The sequence below is a fragment of the Protopterus annectens genome, chromosome 5.part0 (assembly GCF_019279795.1).
Source record: "Protopterus annectens isolate FY-2018-M chromosome 5.part0, PAN1.0, whole genome shotgun sequence".
NCBI lineage: Eukaryota > Metazoa > Chordata > Ceratodontiformes > Protopteridae > Protopterus > Protopterus annectens.
In genome coordinates, this window is record NC_056735.1 from 1,619,440,413 (window position 1) to 1,619,467,002 (window position 26,590).

A 26,590-nucleotide genomic window follows, 5' to 3' on the forward strand; every position below is an offset into this window, starting at 1 on the left:
TACAAAGATGATCAGGATTTTTCTGAAGGGGGGGGGGGGTGAACCAGACAGAAGACAATAATCCCTGGCAACTCTCTGGTACCAAGTGCCATCACTGAGCTCATGCTGTGGGATTCAAAGGCTTAATGGACAGTGTGACATGAGCAGATAGATATGCTTAGACAATCTAACTGTAGCAAAATGGTGTGCAAACCCAGGGATGTACCTTCACAGTGGTTGCCACTGATGCACGTCTCCTGCCTTTCTTTCTGTTAGCTGATAATGTATGTAACCTTAACCTCTCACTACGTGTTACATTTGCAACTTACAAGAAAACAAAACAGAGCCTTACAGGACCCAAAGGAAGATGAGACAACATCTGATCACCTATTCCCTTATCTTCTCATGCTAACACTAGCCTAAGATCTTGCAAAGAATGGTCCTGACAACCTCTGTGCTGTGCTGGGTCCAGAGATGCAACACTGACACAGAGCCACCAACAGTGGGCGGCCGGGCTGAAGCTGTGATGTTTCTCAAACAGCGTCCATTATGGTCTAACATAAGGTTCAGTTTTAAACTGTGACTATGTGAAGCTTCCCATGACAAATAGGACTGAAACTTGGAAGTGTAAAAGTGGAAGAAAAAGAAGTTATGTACTTACCGTAACGTTCCATCTGAGTAGTTGTACTTCATCTGTCTTCAACCTGTGGGTTACAGATCCGGAGATGATCTGAGCCAGAAACTTTTGCTGGCATCAGCTCCGAGCTCCAAACTCCTTTCCTTACCCATAATACACCCCCACTCCCTTCCAACTCCAGATCGGGTTTGCTGAACTTATACTGAGAACCCGACCTGACAGATATACTTGTGACCTATACTGCAGCCCGTAGGCTGATCATGCACCAAGGTCCGGGGGAAGGAGGGAGGGACGGTTGAAGACAAATGAACTACAACTACTCAGATGGAATGTTATGGTGAGTACATTAACTTCTTTATCTGAAGTAGTTTACTTCATTTGGTCTTCAGCTTGTGGGACAGAGCCCCTAGCTACTAAGATCCTGGGAGCCCCTCATGGAAGGATATTCCGGAGCACCGCAAAACAAAAGGATGCTCTCCTTCTGGAAGTCAAACCCAATTCATAATGAGAAATAAATGTATGAGATGAAGACCAAGTAGCTGCAGAACAAATATCATCCAAAGACGCTCTAGACCAAAAAGCCGCAGACATAGCCATGGACCCAGTGGAATGAGCTTTTACCTGACCTGGAGGAGACATGCCTCTGTCCTTTATAGACCTGCAGGATGCATGAAGAAATCCATCTAGTTAGAGTGACCTTGGAGATTGTTTTCTTCTATAAACCCTTTTTGGGGAACCTAACAATCAGATTTATGGAAATGTTTTGCCCTGTGTAAACAGAATCGTAACTGTCTTTGAACATCCAACATGTGGAGTTTGTATTCCATCTTGTTGATAAAATTAGGAAAAAACACAGGCAAATTGACAGTCTGATTCATACTGACTGGTGAGGTCACCTTAGGAAGAAAGGATGGATTGGTTCGAAGGGAAATCCTGTCTTTGTGAAAAATCATGTATGGAACGTTGATGGACAAGGCCTGTAATTCTGAAACCCGCCACCAGAAAAGCTGTTTTCCCAGATAAAAATTTCAGATCTGCAGTTGCAGCAGGCTCGAAAGGCATAGCGACCAAAGCTTGAAGAACCATAGTAAGGTCCCACGGGGGAACAGGATCTTTGACCGGGGGCATAACAAAAAGGTGCCTTTGATAAAGGCTTTACACAGTCTGGAAGAGGCTAAGGAGGCAGAATTCTCACCCACATGAAAATGAGAAATGGCAGCCAACTGAACTTTGACAGTAGAAGAAAGTACAGTTGTGTACACACTTACCATAAATGTAGATGTTCGTGTGTATTCACTGTTGCAGTCATCACATTTGGGTTATCTGCTTGCAGATAGTCCTCAGTCGGCCTGATTATCAAAGTCTTGGGTCCTGCATCGGTTGCTCTCTCAACTTCTGTGATGTCAGGTAGTCAGGGGTATAAAGCATGTAGCAGACGCCATTACATCAGTTTCTTTTGCCCCAGATGTCAGGTGCCTCCATAATGGGAAGCAATTATATACAAGGTCACACCTCCAACAAAAAGCAAATACACCAGAAAGCTTTAAGTATAATACGCAAAAACAGAGGTATAGTGAATAGAAGTCAGGGGGCTGGAGGGAGGGTAACCAGGACTGCAACAGTGAATACACTCGAACATCTACATTTATGGCAAGTGTACACAACTGTACTATGTTCTTCGTGTTTCACTGTTGCAGTCATCACATTTGGGTAGATTCCCAAAGCTAAGGATGGCAGGAGGCAGTTAGCATTAAAACCAGCTATAAGGCCTTGCAAGACTGCAGTGGCAAAGCCAGCTCTGGATTTAGAGAAGATTGGCAAGTGGTAATGCTTGGTGAAGGTATGTACAGAACTCCAGGTAGCAGCTTCTAGGATGTCCCTGGTAGGGAAACCTCTGAGAAAGGCTGTAGAGGTAGATGCAGCCCTGGTGGAATGAGATCTTATCCCAGGGGGGTAGGTTTTCCATGGTGCTTATAGCAGAAATTAATGCAATGGCCTATCCACTTAGAAATGGTTTGCTTTGAAATGGCCTTCCCCTCTGCCCCTGCAGCAAATGCAACCAGCAGCTGTTCAGATTTCCCGAGAGGCTTAGTTCCGTCCAAGTAAAATCTAAGTTGTCTGTGCACATCCAAGGAGTGCAGTATTCGTTCCCCTTTGCTCTGTGGATTAGAAAAGAAGATTGGCAAATGAATGGACTGATTAAGGGCCACACTGGATACCATCTTGGGCATAAAGGAAAGGTTGGTCCTGAGGGACACCCTTGTCCGCATGAAAGATGATGAAAGGTTCCACCGCCATGAGGGCCTGTAATTCAGACACCCTTCTTGCTGAAGTGATGGCTAGAAAGAAGGCCGTTTTCCAAGAAAGGAATTTCAATTCTGCATTTGCAGCTGGCTCTAAGGGAGGCAGAGTGAGCGTTTCCAATACAAAGTTAAGGTCCCTGGCTGGAGTAGGGGCTCTCCAGGGTGGTCTTAGTTTTTTTGCCCCGCTGAGGAATTGCTTCAGCAGTGGATGAGAGAAGAGGGGTGGTTCTGTATTATAATGAGCTGAAATGGTAGAGGCATGAATTTTGATTGATGAAAAGGAAAGGCCCTTGTGAAGCATCTCAGTTAAGTATTGAAGAAAATGAGGTAAAGTGGGCACTGCAGTGTCCATCCCCTGAGTTTGGCTTCAGGAACAGAATCTTTTCCATTTTTCAGCATAGGATTTTCTAGTACTACGTCTCCTTGCCTCCAGAATGACATCCATCACTTGCTTACTGAGTGATGGCAACGGAGAGATCAGGTAATTAAGCCAGGCTGCAAGGTTCAGGGTTTGAAGCTCAGAGTGCAGAATCTAACCCTCCTGCTGGGACAGGAGGGCAGGGGTCTGAGGCAGGTGCCATGGTTCGAGCAGTGTCACACTGTGCAAGAGGGGTACCAGTGTTGGCATGGCCAGTCTGGTGCAATCAGTATTGTCTTTGGCTTGTCCTGCTTGATCTTTAGTAGCACTTTGGAAAGGAGAGGCATGGGGGGGGGGGGGCATAAACAGATAGGTTTTTCCAGGTGAAGGACAAGGCATCCACTTTCCAAGCTTGTTTGTGGGGAGTCCTTGTGCAGAATTTGTCCAATTGGTAGTTCTGAGGGGAGGCAAACAGGTCTATCTCTGTCCTCCCCCATTTGTTTATCAACATGTTGAATATCTTTGGTTCCAGTTTCCACTCATGTGGGTCCATGAGATTTCTGCTTGGGTCGTCTACCTGTGTATTTAGTTTGCCTGGCAGGAATTGAGCTTGTGGGTGCACTTGGTAGCTCAAGGCTGTGTTCCACAGAGCCATGGCTAGCCTGCAGAGAGGGTATGAGTGGGTTCCCTCCTGCTTGTTTATGTACCACAAAACTGTGGGGTTGTCCGTCTTTACCAATAATTGTCCTGGAAGAATGTGGTCCTTGAAGGCTGTCAGAGCATTCTGTACAGCTAACATTTTTTTTTGATTGATATGCAGATACATTTGATTTGGGTACCATTTGCCCTGAATGCATTGCCCTGCCAAGTGAGCCCCCCATGCAAAGTCTGATGCATCCGTTAGGGTTTGGGCGGCAGGGGGTAGAGTGAATGGCAGTTGTTTTGGTGGCAGGCCTCTGCCCACCAAAGGAACTCTATCTTTAGACAAGGTTATGATAGGAATCATTGATTCTAGGTCCTGAAAATGTTTACACCATAGGCTTTCTAGATAACATTGTAGTTTCCTCATATGCAATCTTGCATATGGAATAAGTAGAATACAAGAGGCCATGAACCCCAGGGCTTGCAGTATTTTCCTTGCAGATAGCTGGGTCTTTGTGGCCAGTAGTTTGAAGTAGGCTGTCAAATGAACTTGTTTCTCTGGCGTGAAGTAGGCCACCTGGGAAGTTGTATTCAAGCTTGTTCCCAGGAATACAATTTGTTGACAGGGTACTAGATGTGATTTCTTTTTGTTTATGGTGTATCCCAGAGAAGATACTTCTTTACAAGTGCCAGATGATTTAATAGTATGTCCTGGCTTTCTGCCTGAATTAGACAATCGTCCAGGTATGGGTATATCCGACTATTTCTTTGCCCGCAAAATGCAATGACTGGAGCTAGGCAATAAGCCAAAGGGCAGTGCAGAGAACTGATAGTGCATGTAGTCTGCTCTGAAGTGTAGGTATCTTCTGCAAGATTCCCTTATTGGGGTGTGCAGGTAGGCTTCCTTTAAATCCAGTGTTGCCAACCAGGCATTTTTGCCTAGCATGGGAAGCAGCTGATGAAGAGTTAGCATTCTGAATTTTGGGATTTCCTAAAAAGTGTTTAGGATAGACGGGTCCAGAATAGGACGCCAGGAAAAGTCTTGAGTAGAAACCTTGCCCCCATTCTTCTTCTGGGACAGGTTGAATAGCCCTGATGATTAGAAGAGAGAAAACCTGCCTTTGAGCCTCTGCCTTGGAGGTAGGTCTGGCCAACCGTTTGGGGTTGGTAAGGAGTGAAGTGGAATCTGTATCCTTGGGAAACTATATTTAACACCCATTTGTCTTGGGTAATGAGTTCCCAATTTTTTGCATGCAGGGCGATCTTCCCCCTAAAGGAACAGTCAGTTGAGCAGGGCCTAGAAGGCTTAAAGTTAAGTCATTGTGACAGTTTACCATAGGGGGGTGTCTTACTACTTCCAGCTTTGGAAGTGGGAGCCCCCCACTGCTTAAGCCTGTGAGTGCCTTGGTAATGGAGCCTGGGTGGTCTGCTGGTTCTGGGTTTGGACTGAGAAGGCCTGGAAGAGGCAGGAAAGGACCAATTCTTAGAAGGCCAATGCCTACTAAATCTGGGAGGCTGTACCTGCAGAAAATCTTTAACAGTTTGCATAGATGTATCTTTTTCCTCCATCTTTTTAAGTACTACTACTGCTTTATTGCTAAACAGGTGGTCTTGGTTTAAGGGAGCAACCAGTAATTTAGCTTTAACATGAACTGGCAAAGATTGCTCCTTAAGCCAAGCATGCCTTCCAAGTACAGACCCAGTGACAGCAGCCCTGCAAGATGCCTCTAATGAATCAAAACCACATTGCAAAGTATGTTTTCCAACTTGTTCAGCAGAATGCATTAAATCCTGTAATTCTTTGTTTTCAGCACAGTCAGGAATCATTATCATTTTCTGTTTAAGCAATCCAATAATACGCTGCTGATACTTTAACATATGGAACTGGCAGTTTAAGGCCCTAATGGCCAAAGTTGCAGAAGTGTATACCTTCTTACCCCATCTATCCAGGGCCCTGGAATCTCTATCTGAGGGGGTAGGGTTTTTTGGCAGTAGTAGCCTTGATGCCCTTGGGTCCCTGTGAAATGGTCTCAGGAGCCAAAATAGGATTTTTAAAGAGGAGCTTGTGAGAGTCAGGTACCTTGTAATACCTGTTAGGTTTTCTGGGAGCAGGAGGTAAAGTGTCAGGGGCGAGGCTAAATTCCGAGAAGGCATCATCTACAATGTGCAGTACAGGAGGGATGGCTAAAGGCCTGTGTTGAGGTAGGAGTAAAAATTCCCAAAGCCTCTTTTTGGAGTCAGAGTAATCCTGGCTTTCCCAGCGGAAATGCTCCCTAACAGTATGCAAGGTTTCACCAAAAGAAATGCTCTGGAGGGGAAGCAGAGAGAATGGAGTTCTCAGCATCAGAATCCCCATAGGTAGAGAAGGGCAACTCCTGGTCATCACAGAAAACAAATTTCAGAATCCTGATCAGAAGGAAAATCAGTCCTAGGTCTCTTAAGAGGGAGAAGGGTGGCTTCCCTCGATTAGATTAATAACCCAATTAGATTAATAAGGTCTTCAGCCATTCTTATCATTTGTTTTGTAAGCATAGGTGCCTGACCATGCGGTCTGGGTGTCAGTTTTCTAGGCATGGATCGAGTTTTAGGCCTTGAAGAAGAAGATGATGTCAGTTTAATATGCACGTCAGTAGGCCTGAATACACCCTCAGAAACTGGTGCCTGCACAGCGGCTCCGGACCCATCCAAGGTAGAGACATCCGCAGGTTCCACAGCTGAAGCATCATGCGGCATACCGGATTCCAAATGGGTCTCAGTAGAGGCGTGCAAATCTGAAGTAGTGGGTATCAGGGGCTCTGAAAACACCTCACTGAGTACCGGCGAACTGGCGACTAGCTTAGGAGAAGCGTCATCGGCAGCTTTGGACCTATGCGGCCTGTCTCTGTCTTTATCTTTGCGTTTTTTCAGAATATCAGTAGTCGGGTGGCTTACTGAAGCCATTTCTGGATAACTGAACTGAGTACCAAAATATGCGAAAATGAACTGACGACGAATAGTATGAGGTTTGAATAAGGCACAAAACCGACAGCGAGGCATGTCATGGTCTGGGCCTAGGCAAGGAATGCAGTACGAATGAAAATCTTTGAGGTATTTGCTTTCCACAAGAAATACAATTGTTAACTTTTACTGACATTGGTTTAGAGCAAGAAAAAGGATCCCCAATGGGGCACTTATCTTTAGTTAAAGACTTCGGATCTGATACTCGAAAAAGAATATTTCAGGAGTCGGCCAACCGGCACTTGCGAACTGCTTCTGTTTCGGGCACCGCACGGCAAGAAAGACTGATGTAATGGCATCGGCTGCATGCTTTGTACCCCTGACTACCTGACGTCACGGAAGATGAGACAGCAACCGACGCAGGACCCCAGACTTTGATAATCAAGCAGAGAGTGAAGGCTACCTGCAAGCAGATAACCCAAATGTGATGACTGCAACAGTGAAACACGAAGAAAGTACAGTTTTGTACCTACCATAAATGTAGATGTCCGAACTGGATAGCATCTGCAGTCATAACAACTGGGTTGTCCTGTCGTCAGGCAGCCCTTCAGTCGGCCGGATTCCAATGTCCGGGTCCGGCTTCGGCTGATGTCGCACTTCACCCGACGTCATCTCTGTTGGTCTTCGGGTATAAAAGCATCAGCCGACGCCATTTTCCTCAGTGTTTCTTGCCCCAGATGCCAGTTGCCCTCTTGGAAGGCTAAAATTTGGATAAATGCCAATGTTTCCAAAAAGATAGAAGGTAAACACAAAAAATAAGCATGTATGTACATATATACAAACAAATACACCATAAGAGACTCCCCCCACCAGGTAGCTATTAGGAGGGTAAACACCCTAGGAGTACCACAGAGGGGAAGGAGGGAGGGTAATCCTGACTGCAGATGCTATCCAGTTCGGACATCTACATTTATGGTAGGTACAAAACTGTACTATGTCCTTCATGGATGCATCTGCAGTCATAACAACTGGGTAGAATACCATAGCCAACTAGGGGAGGAGGAAAAAATAGATTATGGTGTGGTTAGGATCCCTTGCAGTACAGCAGTGGCAAACCCTGCTCGGGATCTAGAATACAGAGGCAAATTATAATGCTTGGCAAATGTATGCACGGAGGTCCAAGTAGCCGCCTCAATAATGTCTTTGGTTGCCACTCCTCGTAAGAAGGCTGTGGTAGTGGCTGCTGCCCTTGTAGAATGAGGCCTTATGTTCTGTGGAATTGGTTTTCCATGGAAGGAGTAACAGAATCGTATGCAATTTCCTATCCATTTGGAGATTGTCTGTTTGGAAATAGCTTTTCCTTCCCTTCCTGTTGCATAGGCTACAAAAAGCTGGTCAGTTTTTCTGCTACTTTTTGTTCTGTCCAGGTAGTAGCGTAGCTGTCTATGTACATCCAAGGTATGCAGTATTCTTTCCCCTCTGTTTTGTGGGTTGGGAAAGAAGGTAGGTAGGTGGATCGCCTGGTTTAAGGACACTCTGGATACCACCTTAGGCATAAATGTAGGATTAGTCCTCATGGACACTATCTTGGTGGAAGATTAGGAAGGGCTGTACTGCCATTAGGGCCTGAAGTTCAGAAACCCTCCTTGCTGAGGTTATTGCCAGTAGGAAAGCAGTTTTCCACGATAGATGCTGTAGGTCTGCTGTTGCTGCTGGTTCAAAAGGTGCGAGTGTCAACTTTTCTAGCACAAAGTTCAAATCCCAAGCTGGCAATGGTGGTTTCCTTGGAGGTTTTACATTCTTGATTCCTCTGAGGAACTGCCTGAGTAAAGGATGTGAAAAGACAGGTGGATCAAAGCTGTATTCTGCTGATATAGCTGATGCATGTATCTTGATGGAGGAATAGGACAGGCCTGTATGTAGAAGCTCTGCCAAATACTCCAGAATGTTAGCCATATCTATAATTGACACAGCTTTTCCTCTTTCAGTACTCCAAATGACAAACCTTTTCCATTTTCCTGCATAGTTCCTTCTTGTTGAAGGTCTGCGGGCTTCAAGGATAATGTCTTTAACCCTTTGGGAAAGTTTTGGATTAGTTGCTGCTATGTGATGTTCCATGCAGTCAGTTGCAACGTTTTTAGGTTTGGATGCATGATGCTGTAGTTGTTCTGAGTTAACATCAAAGGCATCAGGGGTATTGACCACATGTTGTTCCGAGACATGCTCCTCAGCAATGGGTACCAGTGTTGTCTTGGCCAGTTTGGAGCTATCAGGATTATCCTTGGACGTTCCTCCTTGATTTCTAGTAATACCTTGTGTATCAAGGGAAGAGGTGGGAATGCATATGCTGTTAGACCTTTCCAGCTGAAGGAGAGCGAATCCACTTTCCATGCCAGTGGGTGGAATGTCCTTGTGCAGAATTTTTTGAGCTGGTGATTGAGAGGGGAAGCGAATAGATCTATCTGAGGCATTCCCCATTTCTTTGAGATGGTCTTGAAGATGTCCGGGTGTAGCATCCATTCGTGGGCGTCCGAGGTGGTTCTGCTTAATATGTCTGCTAGAGTATTCTCCTTTCCCGGTACAAATATTGCCTGTAACTGGATGTTGTAGCTGAGTGCCAGGTTCCAAAGCTCCAAAGTCATTCTGCATAGGGGGTATGAATGAGTGCCTCCCTGTTTGTTGATGTACCACATGACTGTGGTGTTGTCTGTCCTTATCATCAAATGGCCTTCTTTGAGAAATGGTCTGAAATTTTGGATTGCCAGTTTTACTGCCAGCATTTCTTTTAGGTTGATGTGCAGGTGAAGTTGATCCTGCGTCCACAATCCTTGCACGCATTTGTCCAGCATGTGAGCCCCCCATCCTAGGTCTGAGGCGTCTGTTGTGATGGTCTGGTTTGCTTGATAGCTGCGAAAGGGTAGTCCTGGGTTTGACTGGCATGCTTGAGCCCACCATAGGAACTCCTGTTTTAAGCATGGAATTAGAGGAATTTCTGCTTCTAGGCTGTGACTGTGTTGGGACCATAAATTCTTTAGGTACCACTGTAGTTTTCTCATATGTAGTCTGGCATGTGGAACCAAGATTATGCATGATGCCATGAAGCCCAAGGCCTGCAGTACTTTTCTTGCTGTTAACTTGTTCTGTTTTGTTAGAGCCAAGAAGTAAAGAGGGAGTTCTTTTTGTTTTTCTGCAGTTAGGAATGCCATTTGTCTTACTGTGTCCAATTCCGCGCCCAAGAATGTCCTTGTTTGGGATGGTATCAGCCTTGATTTTTGTAAATTGACTGTGTATCCCAGTGCTTGTAGCAAGTAAATGACCCTTTGTAAATCTGTTGTCAGCTTGCTTTTGTTGTCCCCTTGTAGCAGGCAGTCGTCCAGGTATGGGTAAATTTGGATTCCTGTAGTCTGCAGTGGGCGATTACTGATGCCAGGCATTTTGTGAATACTCTGGGCAGTAGATAAGCCAAAGGGCAATGCTGAGAATTGATAATGCTCTGATCCTGCAAGAAATCTGAGGTATCTTCTGCAGATTGGTCGAATGGGGACGTGCAGGTATGCCTCCTTGAGATCTAGAGTTACCAGCCAACACTCCTTGCCCAGCATGGGAAGAAGTTGCTGTAGGGTCAGCATTTTGAATTTTGGGACAATGATGTATGTGTTTAAGGTGGACAGGTCGAGAATAGGTCTCCAACTTTTTTCCTTTCTTGGAACTAGGAATAGTCTGGAGTAGAATCCTTTTCCTTGTTCTGTTATTGGCACTCTTTCCACAGCTCTCATCTTTGCTAATTGCATTATCTGTTGTAGAGCTTCTGTTTTTTGGTTTGGAGGTAGGTTTGGCATTCCTCTTTTGACTGGTAAAGTGTGGAAGTGGAACCGGTAACCTTGATCTACGGTTTTCAAAATCCACTTGTCTTTTGTGATATAGTGCCAGTTCTTCGAAAATAAGGTTAATTTGCCGCCTAATGGAGCTGCTATTTGTTCCCTGGTAGGCGGATTTAGAGTTAAGTCACTGTGATTGTGTTGTTGTAGTGGCAGTGGTTGTGTCTGTGCCTCTGTTATTACCTTGCCACTGTCGTCCTCTGTAGGCACCTCCTCTGGATTGATTTCTGCCTCTGGAAAGTCTATTCCTGCCCCTTTGGGATCTTGTGGAGTCAGGAAAGGACCAATTTTTGGCAGGCCAGTTCCTGCTAAACCTTGGGGGCTGAACCTGCAGGAAATCTTTAACTGTTTGAACAGATTTTGCCTTTTCTTCCATTTTCTTCATCACCTGCTGGGCAGGTGTACCAAACAAACTGGTCTTATCCATAGGAGCATCTAATAACTTAGCTTTAACATGATCCGATAAGACTTGTTCCTTCAGCCATGCATGTCTTCTTATCACTGTGCCAGTCATGGCTGATCTAAATGAAGCCTCCAGTGCATCATAGCCACATTTTAAGGAATGGTTACTAACCTGTTGTATGTTATTTACCATTTCTAATACATATTTCTTATCGATAGATTCATCAGAGGATAGCTTTTTAGTCAACTGATCAAGCATAAACTCTTGGTATTGTATCATGTGAAACTGACAGTTTAAAGCTCTAGCTGAGAGAGTAGCTGAGGTGTAAACTTTTTTGCCCCATCTGTCTAAAGACCTGGCTTCCCTTTCAGAAGCAATAGGGTTTTTTGCTGTGGTCGAGGCTACTGCCCTAGGCCCCTGGGAGATAGTTTCGGGGTCTGCAAGTGGGGCCTTGTAAAGGTGATGATGAGTGTCTGGTACCCTGTAGAATCTATCTGGTTTGGCAGGGGCTGGAGGTAAAGAATCTGGTGCAGAGCAGACATCATTAAAGGCACCGTCCACAACAGAGAGGACAGGAGGTATAGCTAAGGGCCTGTGCTGTGGAAGGTGCAGAAAAGTCCTAAGTCTTTTTCTGGAGTCTGAGAATTCCTGCTGCTGCCATTGGAATTGTTCTCGCATGGCATGTAAGGTTTCCCCAAAGGAGAATTCTTCTGGTGGGGAAGCAGCTGGAATGGATTCTTCAGCATCTGAGTCTTCATAATTGGAGAAAGGAGCCTCTGGCTGGTCTGTAATGTCTGAGTCATCTGCAGAATCATCAGAGGACACAGGCTCGGGGGGCTCTGCCCTAAGTCTCTTTTCTGGGGGCTGAGAGGCCCTGTCTGGGTGAGATTGAGATCCCCTAATTAATGATATTAAATCTTCTGCCAGAGTAAGCATTTGTGAACTAGAAGTGGGCCTGGTTGAAGGGGGTTTAACAGGCACTGCTTTAGTAGATTTGGCTGCTTTAGCCCTGTCAAAGGCCTTAATGGACATGGCTGCTGGAGGCCTAGCAGCACCACGTGCTGGGGTAGAGACATCCAAGGGAATGGTGTCTGATAAGTCACTAGCAACCACTGTTGTAGGTAAAATTTCTGAGGCCGATTCAAGTGAAGTAGCAGGAGCCTCAGTGGTAGTCATAGATTCAGCTGTATTTTGATCAGTTTTCTCGGTTTCGGCCGAAACCGAGACACTCGCGGTTTGCTTAACCATGGTTTCGGCCGAAACCGCGGACCGCAAGTGTCGGTCTTTTTCTTTGCGTTTTTTAGCGGTTTGGGTAGTCGGAGGATCCGACGGCATAATGTACGCAAAATCTGAGCCGAAAAACTGTTCAGCAAACTCCGACCGACGCCTAAGCGTACGTCGGTTGAATGAAGCACAGGCCGAACAGGCTGCTACGTCGTGGGCTGGGCCTAAACAAGGCAAACAGTAAGAGTGGAAATCTTCATGAGGTATTTGTTTCCCACAAGTTAAACAATTATTTACTTTTTCTGACATCGGCTGAGGCAAGAAAGAGTCCCCAACGGGGTACTTAGCTTTAGAAGTCTTCGAAGTAGTATTCGGTAGAAGTAATCTCTGGATCCGACCGACCGGCACTTGCGAACAGCTTCTGCTTCGGGCGCCACGTGGCAAGAAAGACTGAGGAAAATAGCGTCGGCTGATGCTTTTATACCCGAAGACCAACAGAGATGACGTCGGGTGAAGTGCGACATCAGCCGAAGCCGGACCCGGACTTTGGAATCCGGCCGACTGAAGGGCTGCCTGACGACAGGACAACCCAGTTGTTATGACTGCAGATGCATCCATGAAGGACATCATCTAGCTCTGTGATGGAAAATATCAGCTACAAAAATCAAGACTGGCAGAAATAGGAGCCATGAAATTATCTAAACTCCTTTGAGAGGCCCAGAAAGAAAAATTTCCACTTGCTGCGATAAACCTTCCTAGTCGAAGACTTATGAGCAGTTACCAAAATAGATCTAACTGAAGAGGATAGTCCGGGAGTCCTAGCAATCACGGGAACTGGAGCAGCCAAGCCGTAAGCTTCAGGCTGTCCAGACTTGGATGAGGCACCCCCGAAGGGTGTCAAATTAAATCCTGAATGGGATCTAGGATCCAAGGTGGATCCAGAAGGTGAGACCAAAGGAAGGGAAACCATACCTGGCGAGGCCAGGATGGGGCAATGAGGATCACTTTGCTCCCCAGTCGACGAGATTTCTGCAGAAACCTCGGGATGAGAGGTACTGGCAGGTAAGCATACAGAAGACCCGGAGGCCAAGCATGAACTAGAGCATCTCTGGGAGACTACCCCAGCAGGGGGTTCAGAGCGAAAAACGTGCTGCACTTTGTGTTGGAAGGAGATGTGAAGAGATTGCAACAAGGCTGACCCCCACTCGCTGAAGATCTGTTCCACTACTGACAGATTCAGAGACCACTCGTAAGGCATCAGAATGGTCCGACTTAGCCTGTGCATTAGAATGTTAGACTGTCCCGGAATGTGCATTGCGATGAGAAAGCGACTGATGGAGATCGCCCATTCCCACACACTCATGGCCTCTTGACACAGGGGGTAAAGACCTGGTCCCCTCCCTCTTTGTTGATATACCAGAGCACTGACATGTTGTCTGAGTGAATAGCAATCGTTCCCAGAGGAAGAAAGGTATGAAGGGCCTGCAATGCTAGAAGGACCACCCTTATCTGTAGGACATTTATATGCAAGCTGGTCTCTTATGAGGGACCACAGGCCTTGGACTGTTCTACCCGAACAATGCCTCCTACCTGAGTTGGGAGGCATCCGTGGTCACTGTGGTTTGGGCCGGGGCTGGAACAAAGGGTTGCCCTCCAAAATGTCCGGAGAGCTCATCCACCACATGACCGACACACTCGTCTGAGTTGAATAGGATAAGTCAACGGCGGTTCCAACAGGTACCACTGAACCGCTAGAGTCCACTGTAGAATCCTCATGTGTAACCGAGCACATGGGAGAAGAGTTATGGTCGTCGCCACTGAGCCGAGGGCCCTCAACACCGATTCCGCCATTGGAAGATGAGAACGGTAGATCAGGGAGACATGCATCATCAGGTTCTAAACTCCCTCCGAGGTCAGGAACATTTTGCACTGAAGAGTATCTATCCTGGCACCAACGTAGTATATCACCTGTACAGGATCTTGCAGAGATATGAATGTGTCGATTGTGATTCCCAAACGCAGGGCAAATGTCAGGAAATAATCCCTGGTTTGGGAAAGCAGACACCTGGTGGGAGCAGTGAGGCGCTAATCGTCCATGTATGGATAAACCTGAATCTCCTGAAGCCTCAGGTGAGCCGCTACGAATGCCATCACTTTGGTAAACAACCTGGGGGCTGTGATGAGACCAAAGGGTGGGGCTCGAAATTGGTAATGATTGACTCCTAGCCGGAAGCGGAGGAACCTCCTGGAGCTCCTGTGCATTTTTATATGACAATAAGCATTCTAGAGGTCTAACAAGCACATCCAGTCACTCTCTTGCAGGTATGACATAATGGACTGTAACGGGACCATCCGGAACTTCTCTTTGGCAACTGACAGGTTCAGGGTAGAGAGGTCCAGAATGGGCCTCAAGTCCCACATGTTCTTTGGCACCAAAAAGAACCTGGAGTAGAAGCCCGATCCGGACTGATCTCGGTGGACAGTTTCAATGGCTCTTTTTACTAGCAGCTTGGAAATTTCCTGTGCTGCTGCCTCCCTTTGCATGGGTGGTACATCCAGGAGGTGTCTGGGAGATATGGGGGAACCCATGAAGGGGATAGAGTATCCTCTGGACATGATTTGAAGCACCCAGCGGTCCGTTGTTATGGACTCCCATGCCGCTGGGTGCAAGGACAATCGTCCCCCGACTGCCTCCAGAGTAGTGCAGTCGGGCAACCCCTCAGGGTTGCTGCCCGGGTCTGTCAGAGAAAGGTTCTTGAGACCCGAAGTTCTGTGGACCCCCTCTGCCTCTGGGCCGGTGTCCATTCTATCCACCTCTGCCTCTGGGGGAAAAAGAGCCCCGAGTGTCCCGGGAACACAGACTTCCGGAACCACATCTTTTGCCCTCACTGGTTCCGAGAAAAGGACCTTTGTGGGTTAGAGAAGCGGATCCTGACAGCAGACAGTGCCTTCCAGTCCGTCTCACTGTGGACTAATGTCTCCTTGATGGTCTTACCGAAGAGTGCAGAGCTGTCATAAGTGGCATTGGCAAACAACTCCTTGAAGGGTTTGGAAAATTGACATAACCTAAGCCAGGAGTTGCACCTCATGGACACGCTGGACCCAGCCGCCCTAGCCGCTGCTTCCGCAGCATGGGAGAGGAGTTGCATGGATGTGTTAGATACCGCTTTTAAAGTGGTCATCCTCACGGAGAACGAAGCCTTGTCCTCCTGCGACATGGACTTGGGGGAAGACTCCTCCAGCTCCTTTACTAGGCTGCGTTGGAGTCTAGTGACATGGGCCAAATAATTCAGCGTCCTGATCGAAAAGGTAGCGGAAGCATACACCCGCTTCCCTAGACAGTCCATCATCCGCGACTCTCGGTAAGGAGGGTGGATCGAGGAACTCTCCTGGGCAAGTTCCTTCTTAGTGGCTGCTGCTACCACCGTGGCGTCCATGGAGGAGCCCTTATTCCAGGATGGCCTATCAATTGGGGTAGGGGGCTTAGTATTTTATCGGGTCGCTTTAGGATAGGCTCCATGGTGTCCGTTTCCTTCCAAATCCACCAAAGGATCCATGGGAAGGGACACCCAGGAAGTAGACAGGCCTGTGCCTAAAGCCTCCAGGAACATAGACTCATCAAAAGAAGGTTTGGGGGCAGACCAACCTTCCCTGCTGGCGCAGGATCTCCATGATGTCTCCAAAGGAGACATCCTTGGGAGGTGACCTTGGGAAACCTTCTTCATCATCTAAATCCGTGCCCTCGGTGAGGGACTCGGGGGAGTTCAAGTGCCTCCTCTTGCACATATGCTTGCGAGGCACATCTACAATGGGGCTCTCCGGGGGGCACTCGCAAGCCATTTGGTTCCTCAGGGGGAACAGTCTGGGGATCTTCGAGCATGGACTGTCCCCTCTGGTAAGACAATGGGGACAGTAGACAGAGCCGAGGGGGTCCGGGAGGAGTCCAAGGGGGCAGTCACGGATCTCGATCTGACTGAGAGAACCCTTTCTACCACATCGAACGCCGAAGGAGAGTGAACCTCCTGACAAACAAATAAGGTGGTTGGGTTTTCCCGGGTCCGATGAGATAATCAGAGTCGGGCCCAAGGTGGACGGAGCTCCAAGGGAGGGAACCTTGCCCGACTATGTCGGAGCTGATGAAAAAGGTTCCACTCTCTCGGATCCGACACACAAGCTCAGGCTCCAAGAGCGGCTCAGATCCGAAACGCTCCAGGCAGCTGTCGACGTCGAGGAAGCAGGTACCGTCGGCGCCGACCCCTTGACCAAAGCCAACTTTGGATCAGAGTACTCCAAAGCCGAGTCGGATCGGAGAAGGAGAGATGGGGTGAAACAGGAAGTGAGCTACCCACTCCAGAGGGAAGGGGGGCTGGCAAGACCCCCATCTGGATCTGTGTATGGATAAAGCTCCTTATCTTATCCAGATCCATATCTGACGAGGAGCGGGTCGACCATAACGAGGCCACGGACTCAGACCTGGTGGGTTGGGGCACCGAGGCTGGACATGTGTCCTCCGGCTCCGGGGAGAACCTCTGAGATCGGAGCTGAGGGGAGTCACGGGTCCGTGGAGTTTTACTGGGAGAAGAGCGGTCCGGGGACCTCTTCCTCTTTTCCCTAGTCTTCAACTCTCTCTCCCTTTCTCTACCTCTCTTCTGCTCTGCTACCACAGGCTTTGGTACAGGAGGTTGAGTCCCAGCCTGGGAGGGAGGAGAAGCCGGAGGGAGAGGTGGCCACAGCAGCTGCTGTGGCCGAAGACGAGGAAAGAAAGTCAGGAGGAGGAAGAAGACCTTTCAGGGCCAACTTGGCCTTCCTATCCTTTAGGCGCGGGGGTTGAAGCCCACACAAATGCTACACTCCACACTCAGGTGGGCCATACCCAAGCATAAAACACACAGAGTGTGACCATCTGCTGGGGATAGCTTATGGAGACACTCTGTGCAGCGCTTGAAAACCAGCTTTTCAGCCATCCTAAACAATAACAGAAAGACAGCCTTAAAAAAAAAAAAAAAACTGGCGAGATCCTTCTAAACAATAAACATACACACACACACTCACTCACCACACTTGCTACAGAGAACACTGAGGGGGGAGGGGAAGCTACTAACTACACCACTGAAGAAGGAAAAAAAAAAAAAAACTACTCTACCTAAAAATCCCTACACTCAACGCACCAAACGAGGGGAGGAGAAAAGGGACCTATACTAACACTAATCTGAAGAAATTTAGAAAATTTAACTACTCACATAAGTTTTTAAAACCCCTGCTAGTTGGAGACAAGACACGATGTGAAGCAAATTGCGGCAAACGAGATCTGGAGATGGGAAGGCAGTGGAGGTGTATTATGGGTAAGGGGAGGAGTTTGGAGCTCGGAGCTGATGCTAGCAAAAGTTGCTGGCTAGAATCCGATACGGATCCGTAACGCACAGGTTGAAGACCAAATGAAGTAAACTACTTCAGATTGAGTGGTATAGGAGGGGATCAGTGCACCCTTCTAGCCTAGTGAATGATAGATCATGTAGAAGGACGCAATGTGGGAAAAAGACAAAGTTAAGAAATCTGACAAGCTGTGGCTAGCAGAACAGGAAAGCTTCAAGCCAGATATTTAATAAATTTGTACTACTAAAATGAAGTTCAACTATAGCACAGGGTCATGCACAAACTTTGTTAATACTTTTGTGCAATAGTGAGTGCATCCCTAACTTACTTCTGTTCAAAGAGTTAGTTTTTGTATAGAAAACAGATGTTAGTTTTGTAAAACACGCTACATGCGGAAGGTCATCATCATTCACTGAAGACCTTGCAGCTTACTAAGCACTACTTCTCAGGTTCATCCTGCCAGTCATCCTTATCCCAGTCTCCTTGCTGCTTGGGGACTTTAGGACCGCCAGCTGGTTTTGCCACAATAATCTAAAGAAGGTCATAAATTTAGTTTTACTTGGAAAACATATTTGATGAAATCTGACAATGATTAACACCCATATGTGACACAAGAAGTGGCAATTAAGTCAACTGATGCAATACATACCTACTAACAAGCTGCAATTGTTTACACAACAACTTGATAATGGTTAGCTTGTATTTAGCAGCAGATTCACAGCACCATTTTACACAGATTTTTTTAGCACATACCCTAAAATTTATGAGGAAACAAATCCAGTTGTTCTTGGCTAAATTAAAAGCCTCTCAGCATGTGGGAATGAGAAAAAGTTTTTTTTAAAACATCTTTGCTTTCCTGCCATAGAACCAAGGTGACTTCTCAGTTTACTGCTTACTTGCATCAGAACCAACAGTGCATTTCACCGGAGTTACTTTCAATCTTGAGAACTCTGACAAATCAATACTACGCAAGTGGATCAACAACAGTGTGTTTTTAAAGCAGAGGAAAACAGTTAAACCAACTGCATACATCCTGCCACTGCATGTGTTTTACTTTATGTCCAGGTTTAGCACAACAAATGTATCTGGTTTAAGTGAAAGCTGAACATAGAAAATAATTAGGAGGGGCTTTTTAATCCATATGCCATACCTTCACTCAACTGGTAGACCAACTGGAAGAGCAATTTCTAATTATCCAAGGACTATAAACTGGATGAGTATTTTACTTGCATGTTTACACAACAGTTTTTATCCATACTGAAAAATTTTGTTGACTTCTTATTACACTTAACCATTTTAAAATAATTTTATTAAAATTTGATAAAGTGATTAATATCAATCATACTAGCATCAATTATTGAATAATTGTACCAGTTATAATTATGCCATGGATATCTTGCTACATCATAGATTCCCTGTGTTATGTACATATTGCATGGATTTTAAAAATGAAGGTGATGTTTTACAGAATCAATATTTTTAAATGTAGGAAAATATGGGCATTAAGACACAATGGTGAAGAATACTGTGTCAAGTTGAAAGGATCTAAAGACAATAAAGGAATCAACTGTGGAATGAGGAAGACTTGCAGTTGTATGCTTGTAAGCATAATAGTGAGTCTTAAAAGGCAGGTATCATGGGTAAAATCATAAACAGTAAACAAGTGGAATGAGGTAAACACTGAGGATAGGATGAACAGAAGTAGGGAAATGCCAAGGACAGTGTTCTAAACAATGATGGAAGTAATAGCAAATCTAATTAAGAAAAGGATTTTGTCAATAAAGAAAAATACACTACTTTGATATCACAGATGCACAACTTTGGCTAACAACATGACAGTTACTCTTAATCCTAAGTGGAAGCTTACCCAACATCAAGCAAAGCCAATCAAGAGTTACTACCACTAAAAGGAAAACAATTGAAATAGAAAATAAGTGCAGAAAGAAAACTTCTGACAAAGTTGGAATAGGATCACCATGACATCAGGCAAAGTATGAAGTACATTGTGAAAAACTCAAATAGAAACCAACACCATGAAAAATACACTTAAGGCTGAAATGAAGCTGTATTAGAAAACAATCCACACAAGAGTCCAAATGGTGGTTCCTAAAATTTAGTGGTGCTTCCTGGTGGGAACCACCATTTGGACTCGTGTGTGGATTGTGTTCTGGTACAGCTTCATTTCAGCCTTACGTGTATTTTTCAAAATATGAAGTACAGTCAGCATATGAAGTTGTAGCTTCAACGGAATTTCAACTGCTTGTTCAAAAACAAAATCTTGCTAGGACTGGTAATGATTTGGATAAAACATATGGAGCTGTTGCAAAATAGGTGGTTTCATCTCAATCATCTATGTAACAGTTTTCTTGAAGTAATAAAAGAACAAAGTAAAAGCAAAAATATCAAGTATGATGAAGCGTAACAGTATAGAAAAAAGTTATGTACCCACCATAATGTTCCATCTGAGTTGTTCATCTTCATTTATCCTTGACCAGTGGGGGTTCGGTTCCAGTCTCATTTCCACAGCTCAAGCAAGGCAAACACTATCTTCAACCCTACCCACAACGCACCTCTCCTAGCTACCTCAGACAGAGTATGCAGATTACAGCTAAACAGACAAAGAACAGGAGGCCTGATGAAAACCATATCTGCTATATAAAACTAGTCAAACATGGAAGTATGTGTCCTATCTGTTTCACCAAAGGACATTAGAAAGGCCGGGGGAAGGAGGGAGGGAAGTCAAGGATAAATGAAGATGGACAACTCAGATGGAACGTTATGGTGAATACATAACTTCTTTATCGGAAGTTGTCAATCTTCATTTTATCGTTTACCAATATGACAGAGTCCCAGCTACCTCAGATTTTGGGCGGACTCAAGGAAGGACCTTCCTGAGCACAACTGAACCAAAGGATGCTCTGACACTGGAGACCAGGTCCAATTTGTACTGAGTAATAAAGGTATGAGGAGCCTAAAGTTGCTGCTGCACAAATGTCATCCATGGAAGCTCAAGATTGAAAAAATTGCTAATGTAGCCATAGACCTTGTACAGTGAGCCTTTACTGCTCTAGGCAAATCAATTTTCTTTTTGTCATAAATAAAGGGTATGCAATCTTTTTTCCATCTGGCCAAGGTTACTTTGCTGACTGATTTGCCAATTTTAGTACTTGAAAAAGAAACAAACGGGTCCGATTTTCTAAAAACATTTGCTCTGTGCAGGTAAAAACTTAACTATCAGTGAACATCCAGTAAATAAAAGGCATATTCTCCTTTATTAAAAAAACTGGGAAAGAATACTGGAAGATTAATAGTCTGATTAATATTAGTGTCCAATACTACCTTAAGAAGAAAGGAGGGATTTGTCCTTAAGGCAACTCTGTCTTTATGAAAAACCAAGTATGGTGGCTTGTACGATAAAGCTTGAATTTCTAAATCCTGCTGGCAGAAGTTATTGCTACAAGGAATAAGGTCTTCCAAGATGAGTATTTAAGGTCACATTCGGCCGAAGGTTCAAACAGAGGCTGAACAATGGTTTGTAATAATACAGTAAGATCCCAAACAGAAACGATCTTTAACAGGGAGGGGGGGGGGGTTAACAAAATAGTTCCTTTTAAAAAAGCTTTGCATAACTTATGAGAAGCTAGGGAATTATCCCCAAAACTATTATGAAAGTTCAAAATCGCTGCCAGCTGAATTTTAATGGTAGGAGAGGCTCCTGCATAAAATAGAGAGGATAAGAATTATAAATTTTTTTCAATGGGCACTGAAAGGAGTCAATATTCCTTTTGCGGGACCAAAAGGTAAATCTCTTCTATTTACTTGTATACAGTTTATGGGTGGATGGCTTATGAGCGGCTAGTAAAATTCGGCATATCGGAGAAGGAAAGTTAACTTGAGTGGCAATTAATGGAATTGGAGGAACCGTGCTGTCAGCCTGAAGTTATGGAGGCTTGGGTGAATCAAATTCTCTGTATGAGACAGGAGGGTCTGGAGTTGGATCCAGAGTCCGAGGTTCTTTTACCAGGTAAGGCCAGAGAAAGGGGAACCATACCTGTTGAGGCCAATAAGGGGCAATGAAGATTACTCTGCTCTTCAACTTTAGGGCTTTCTGAAGGGACTTCGGAATTAAGGGCAATGGAGAAATGTATACAGAAGTCTTGGGGGGAGGGGAATTGTGTAAAAGAGTGTTCCTGGGTGACTCCCCCATGGGGGGGGGGGTGTCAGGGTAAAGTAGTTGCCGAACTTGTTGTTCAGGGGCAAGGTGAAGATGTCACAGCAAGGCTGAGTATGTAGTCTGTTTGAATCGCAACAGTTCCTTAAGGAAAAACAGCTCGAAAGGCTTGCCACACTAAAAGTATTACTCTCATTTCCAGGACGTTGACATGCAAACTGGCCTCGATGCAAGAACAAGTGCCTTGGAAAGTCTTGCCCAGATATCCCCCCCACCACATCTGGGATGCATCCGTGTTGGTCACTATGGCCTTGGGCTGCTGTGGGACAAAGGGGCTGCCTAGGAGAATGTCCCAGTGCATCCACCAAGTTAGATTTTTTTCTGCAAACATTGGTGATTAAAATCTGATCTGACACAGGATGAAGTATTGACCATAGCCACTGAGGAATTTGCATGTGAAATCTTGCCAAGGGAACTAGAGTTATTGATGCTGCCACTGAACCTAGGGCTTATAAAACCAGTTGGGCAGGTACTTTCTTGCTGTGTTGTATCTTTCAAACTTGTTTCCTGATTTTTTTTTTTGTAATCTTACTGGTGGAAGGGAAGTTATGAATGCTCTCGTATTTAGCACTGCTCCTATGAACTCTAAACGCTGAGTTGGAATCAGTTGAGATTTTTCATAATTTGCAGCAATTCCTAGGTTGGAACAAGACTTTAGAATGTAATGTCCTGCTGGTATCAACAGATGCTTGATCAGAGCGGTAATGAGCCAGTCACCCAAATATGGAAACACACAGAACCCTTGCAGTCTCAAGTGAGCTAACTACTACTGCCATGCATTTGGTGACCCCCCCCCCGGGGGCTGTGGTGAGGCCGAAGGGCAGAAAGCACAGTTTTGTACCTACCATAAATGTAGATGTCCGAGAGGTATGCATCTGCAGTCTTCACAAATGGGTTGTCCTGTCGTCGGGCAGCCCTTCGGTCGGCCGGATTCCAAAGTCTGGGTCTGGCTTCGGCTGGTGTCGCACTTCACCCGACGTCATTGCGGCAGTTTTCGGGTATAAAGGCATCAGCCGACGCCATTTTCCTCAGTGTTTCTTGCCCCAGATGCCAGGTGCCCTCTAGGAAGGCTAAATTTGGATAAATGCCAAAATTTCCAAATAGTAGAGAGCAAACACACAAACTAAACATGTATGTACATATATACAAACAAATACACCGTAACAGATCCCCCCCAAGCTAGCTTTAGATTGGTAAATACCCTAGGAGTACCTCAGAGGGGAAGGAGGGAGGGTAATCCTGACTGCAGATGCATACCTCTCGGACATCTACATTTATGGTAGGTACAAAACTGTACTATGTCCTTCAAGGATGCATCTGCAGTCTTCACAAATGGGTAGAATACCATAGCTAAACTAGGGGAGGAGGTAAGATAAAAGATTATGGTGTAGTTAGGATCCCTTGCAAAACAGCAGTGGCGAAACCAGCACGGGATCTGGAGTATAGTGGTAAGTTATAATGCTTGGCAAATGTATGCACGGAGGTCCAAGTAGCAGCCTCTATAATGTCCTTGGTAGCCACTCCTCGTAAGAAAGCTGTGGTAGTGGCTGTAGCCCTTGTTGAGTGAGGTCTGATGTTCTCTGGAGTTTTCTTCCCATGATAGGAGTAACAGAATCTAATGCAATTTCCTATCCATTTGGAAATTGTCTGTTTAGAGATTGGTTTTCCTTCCTTCCCTGTTGCATATGCTACCAGAAGCTGGTCAGTCTTTCTATAGTTTTTTGTTCTGTCCAGATAGTAGCGTAATTGTCTATGTACATCCAAGGTATGTAGGAGCCTTTCTCCCCTGTTCTGTGGGTTGGGGAAGATCAGGAAGGGTTGCACTGCCATCAAAGCCTGTAGTTCAGAAACCCTTCTTGCTGAAGTTATTGCTAGCAGGAATGCAGTTTTCCAGGATAAGTATTGTAATTCTGCTGTTGCTGCTGGTTCGAAAGGAGGTAAAGTTAGTTTTTCTAGTACAAAATTCAAATCCCATGTTGGCAGTGGAGGTTTCCTGGGAGGTTTTACATTTTTGATTCCTCTCAGAAACTGTCTAAGCAGAGGATGCGAGAAGACAGGAGGATCCAAGTTGTATTCTGCTGAAATAGCTGATGCATGTATCTTGGAGGAATAGGATAGGCCTGCATGGTAGAGCTCTGCCAAGTACTCCAGGATGTTGGCTATGTTCACCAGTGTCACATCCTGCCTCTGTCGTACTCCAAATGAGGTATCTTTTCCATTTTGCTGCATAATTTTTCCTTGTGGAAGGTCTACGAGCCTCCAGCATTATGTCTTTAACCCTTTGGGATAAATTCTGGTTAATTGTTGTTAGGTAATGTGCCATGCAGTTAACTGCAGAGTCTTTAGACTGGGATGCAGAATGCTGTAGTTGTTCTGTGTCAGCAGTAAAAGAATCAGGGGCAGTGCCCAAATTTGTTCCCTGGACATGCTCCTCAGGAGTGGGTACCAATGTCGCCTTGGCCAGTTTGGAGCTATCAGAATGATCCTTGGGCGTTCCTCTTTGATCTTCAGAAGCACCTTGTGCATCAAAGGGAGAGGTGGGAATGCATATGCCGTCAGGCTTTTCCAACTGAAAGAAAGGGAGTCCACCTTCCAAGCAAGTGGGTGGAAGGTCCTTGTGCAGAATTTCTTCAACTGGTGATTGGTTGGGGATGCAAACAAGTCTATTTGTGGTAACCCCCATTTTCTTGTGATCGTTTTGAAGATGTCCGGATGCAGCATCCATTCGTGGGCATCTGTTGTAGTTCTGCTTAATATGTCTGCTAGAATGTTTTCCCTTCCAGGTACATAAATTGCCTGTAACAATGTTGTAGCTCAGAGCCACATCCCATAGGTCGAGAGCCAGCCGGCATAGAGGGTATGAGTGTGTTCCTCCTTGTTTGTTGATGTACCACATAACTGTGGTGTTGTCTGTCCTTATCATCAACTGGCCTTCTTGGAGAAGGGGTCTGAATGCCTGGATTGCCAGTTTCACTGCCATCATTTCTTTAAGATTTATGTGCAAATGTAGCTGTTCTTGAGACCATAGACCTTGAATGCACTTGTCCAGCATGTGAGCTCCCCAGCCGAGGTCTGAGGCATCTGTCGTGATGGTTTGGCTCGGTTGACTTCTGCAGAAGGGCAATCCTTTGTTTGATTGGCATGCCTGAGCCCACCATAGGAAGTCCTGTTTCAGGCATGGAATCAATGGAATTTTGGTTTCTAGGCTGTGTTTGTGTTGGGACCACAAATTATTTAGGTACCACTGTAGCTTTCTCATATGCAGCCTGGCATGAGGGACCAGAATTATGCAGGATGCCATGAAGCCTAGGGCTTTGTAACACTTTTCTTGCAGTCAAATGAGTGTGCTTTGTTAATGCCAAGAAGTAGAGAGGAAGTTGTTCTTTCTTTTCTGCAGTCAGGAATCAGGAATGCCATTTGTTTTGATGTGTCCAGTTCTGCACCCAGAAAGGTTATTCTTTTGGATGGAATCAGCCTTGATTTTTCTGTATTGACTGTATATCCCAGAGCTTGTAGCAGGTGGATGACTCTTTGTAAGTCTTCTGCTAGTTTGTTCTTGCTGTCCGCTTGTATCAGGCAGTCGTCCAGGTAGGGATAGATTTGAATCCCCTGAAGTCTGCAATGAGCTATAACTGATGCCAGGCATTTCGTGAACACTCTGGGCGCAGTAGATAAGCCAAATGGCAATGCTGAGAATTGATAATGCTCTGATCCTGCAAGAAATCTGAGGTATCTTCTGCAAATTGGTCTTATGGGGACGTGCAGGTATGCCTCCTTGAGATCTAGAGTTACCAGCCAAGACTCCTTGCCCAGCATGGGAAGAAGCTGCTGTAGGGTCAGCATTTTGAATTTGGGTACAATGATGAATGTGTTTAAGGCGGACAGATCTAGGATAGGCCTCCATTTGTTTTGTTTCCTTGGTACCAGGAAGAGCCTTGAGTAGAATCCTTTTCCTGCTCCATAGGTGGTACCTTTTCCACGGCTCTCATTTTTAATAATTGAGATATTTGTTGTAGAGCTTCTGCCCTTTGAGTTGGTGGAAGGTTTGGCATTCCTCTCTTTCCTGGTAGAGTATGGAAATGAAACCTGTAGCCTTGGTCTATAGTTTGCAAAATCCATTTTCTCTTGTAATGCAGTGCCAGTTTTTGAAAATAATGCTAGTTTTCCGCCCAAGGGTGCTTGCAGTTGTTCCCTGGTAGGCGGTGCCACCGTCCAGTCACTGAGATTGAGTTGTTGTAGAGGTGGTGGCTGTATCCGTGCCTCGTTGGTTGTTGCCATGCCATTGGCGACCCCTGTAGGAACCCCTGGACTGGTTTCTGCCTCTACTACCTATTTCTGCCTCTTTGTGGCTTAGAGGATTCGGGAAAGGACCAGTTCTTGGAGGGCCAGTTCCTGCTAAACCTTGGGGGTTGAACTTGTAGAAAATCTTTTACTGTTTGAACAGATTTAGCTTTCTCTTCCATCTTTTTTAGTACCTGCTGCGCAGGGGAACCAAATAAATTGACCTTGTCCATAGGTGCATCCAAAAGCTTTGATTTGACATGGTCTGGTAATACCTGTTCTTTCAACCATGCATGCCTTCTAATAACTGTGCCAGTCATGGCTGATCTAAAGGAAGCCTCCAG

At 45.5% G+C, this 26,590-nt stretch overlaps 1 protein-coding gene across 3 annotated transcripts in view; it reads right to left on the minus strand.

Annotated features, from left to right (window-relative positions):
* Window positions 1-26,590, minus strand: part of CCT8 (chaperonin containing TCP1 subunit 8) — a 1,023,638-nt gene that overhangs the window by 87,679 nt on the left and 909,369 nt on the right. The window contains exon 15 of one of the 3 annotated variants that reach the window (XM_044071395.1): window positions 18,167-18,265. The exons of 1 other annotated variant lie outside the window; for it this stretch is intronic. In XM_044071395.1, coding sequence (XP_043927330.1) covers window positions 18,173-18,265 — 93 coding nt within the window. In that variant the 3' untranslated portion in view covers window positions 18,167-18,172. Of the gene's footprint in view, window positions 1-18,154; window positions 18,266-26,590 lie in introns of all 3 variants that reach the window. One more of the 3 variants, XM_044071396.1, reaches the window with a different exon arrangement.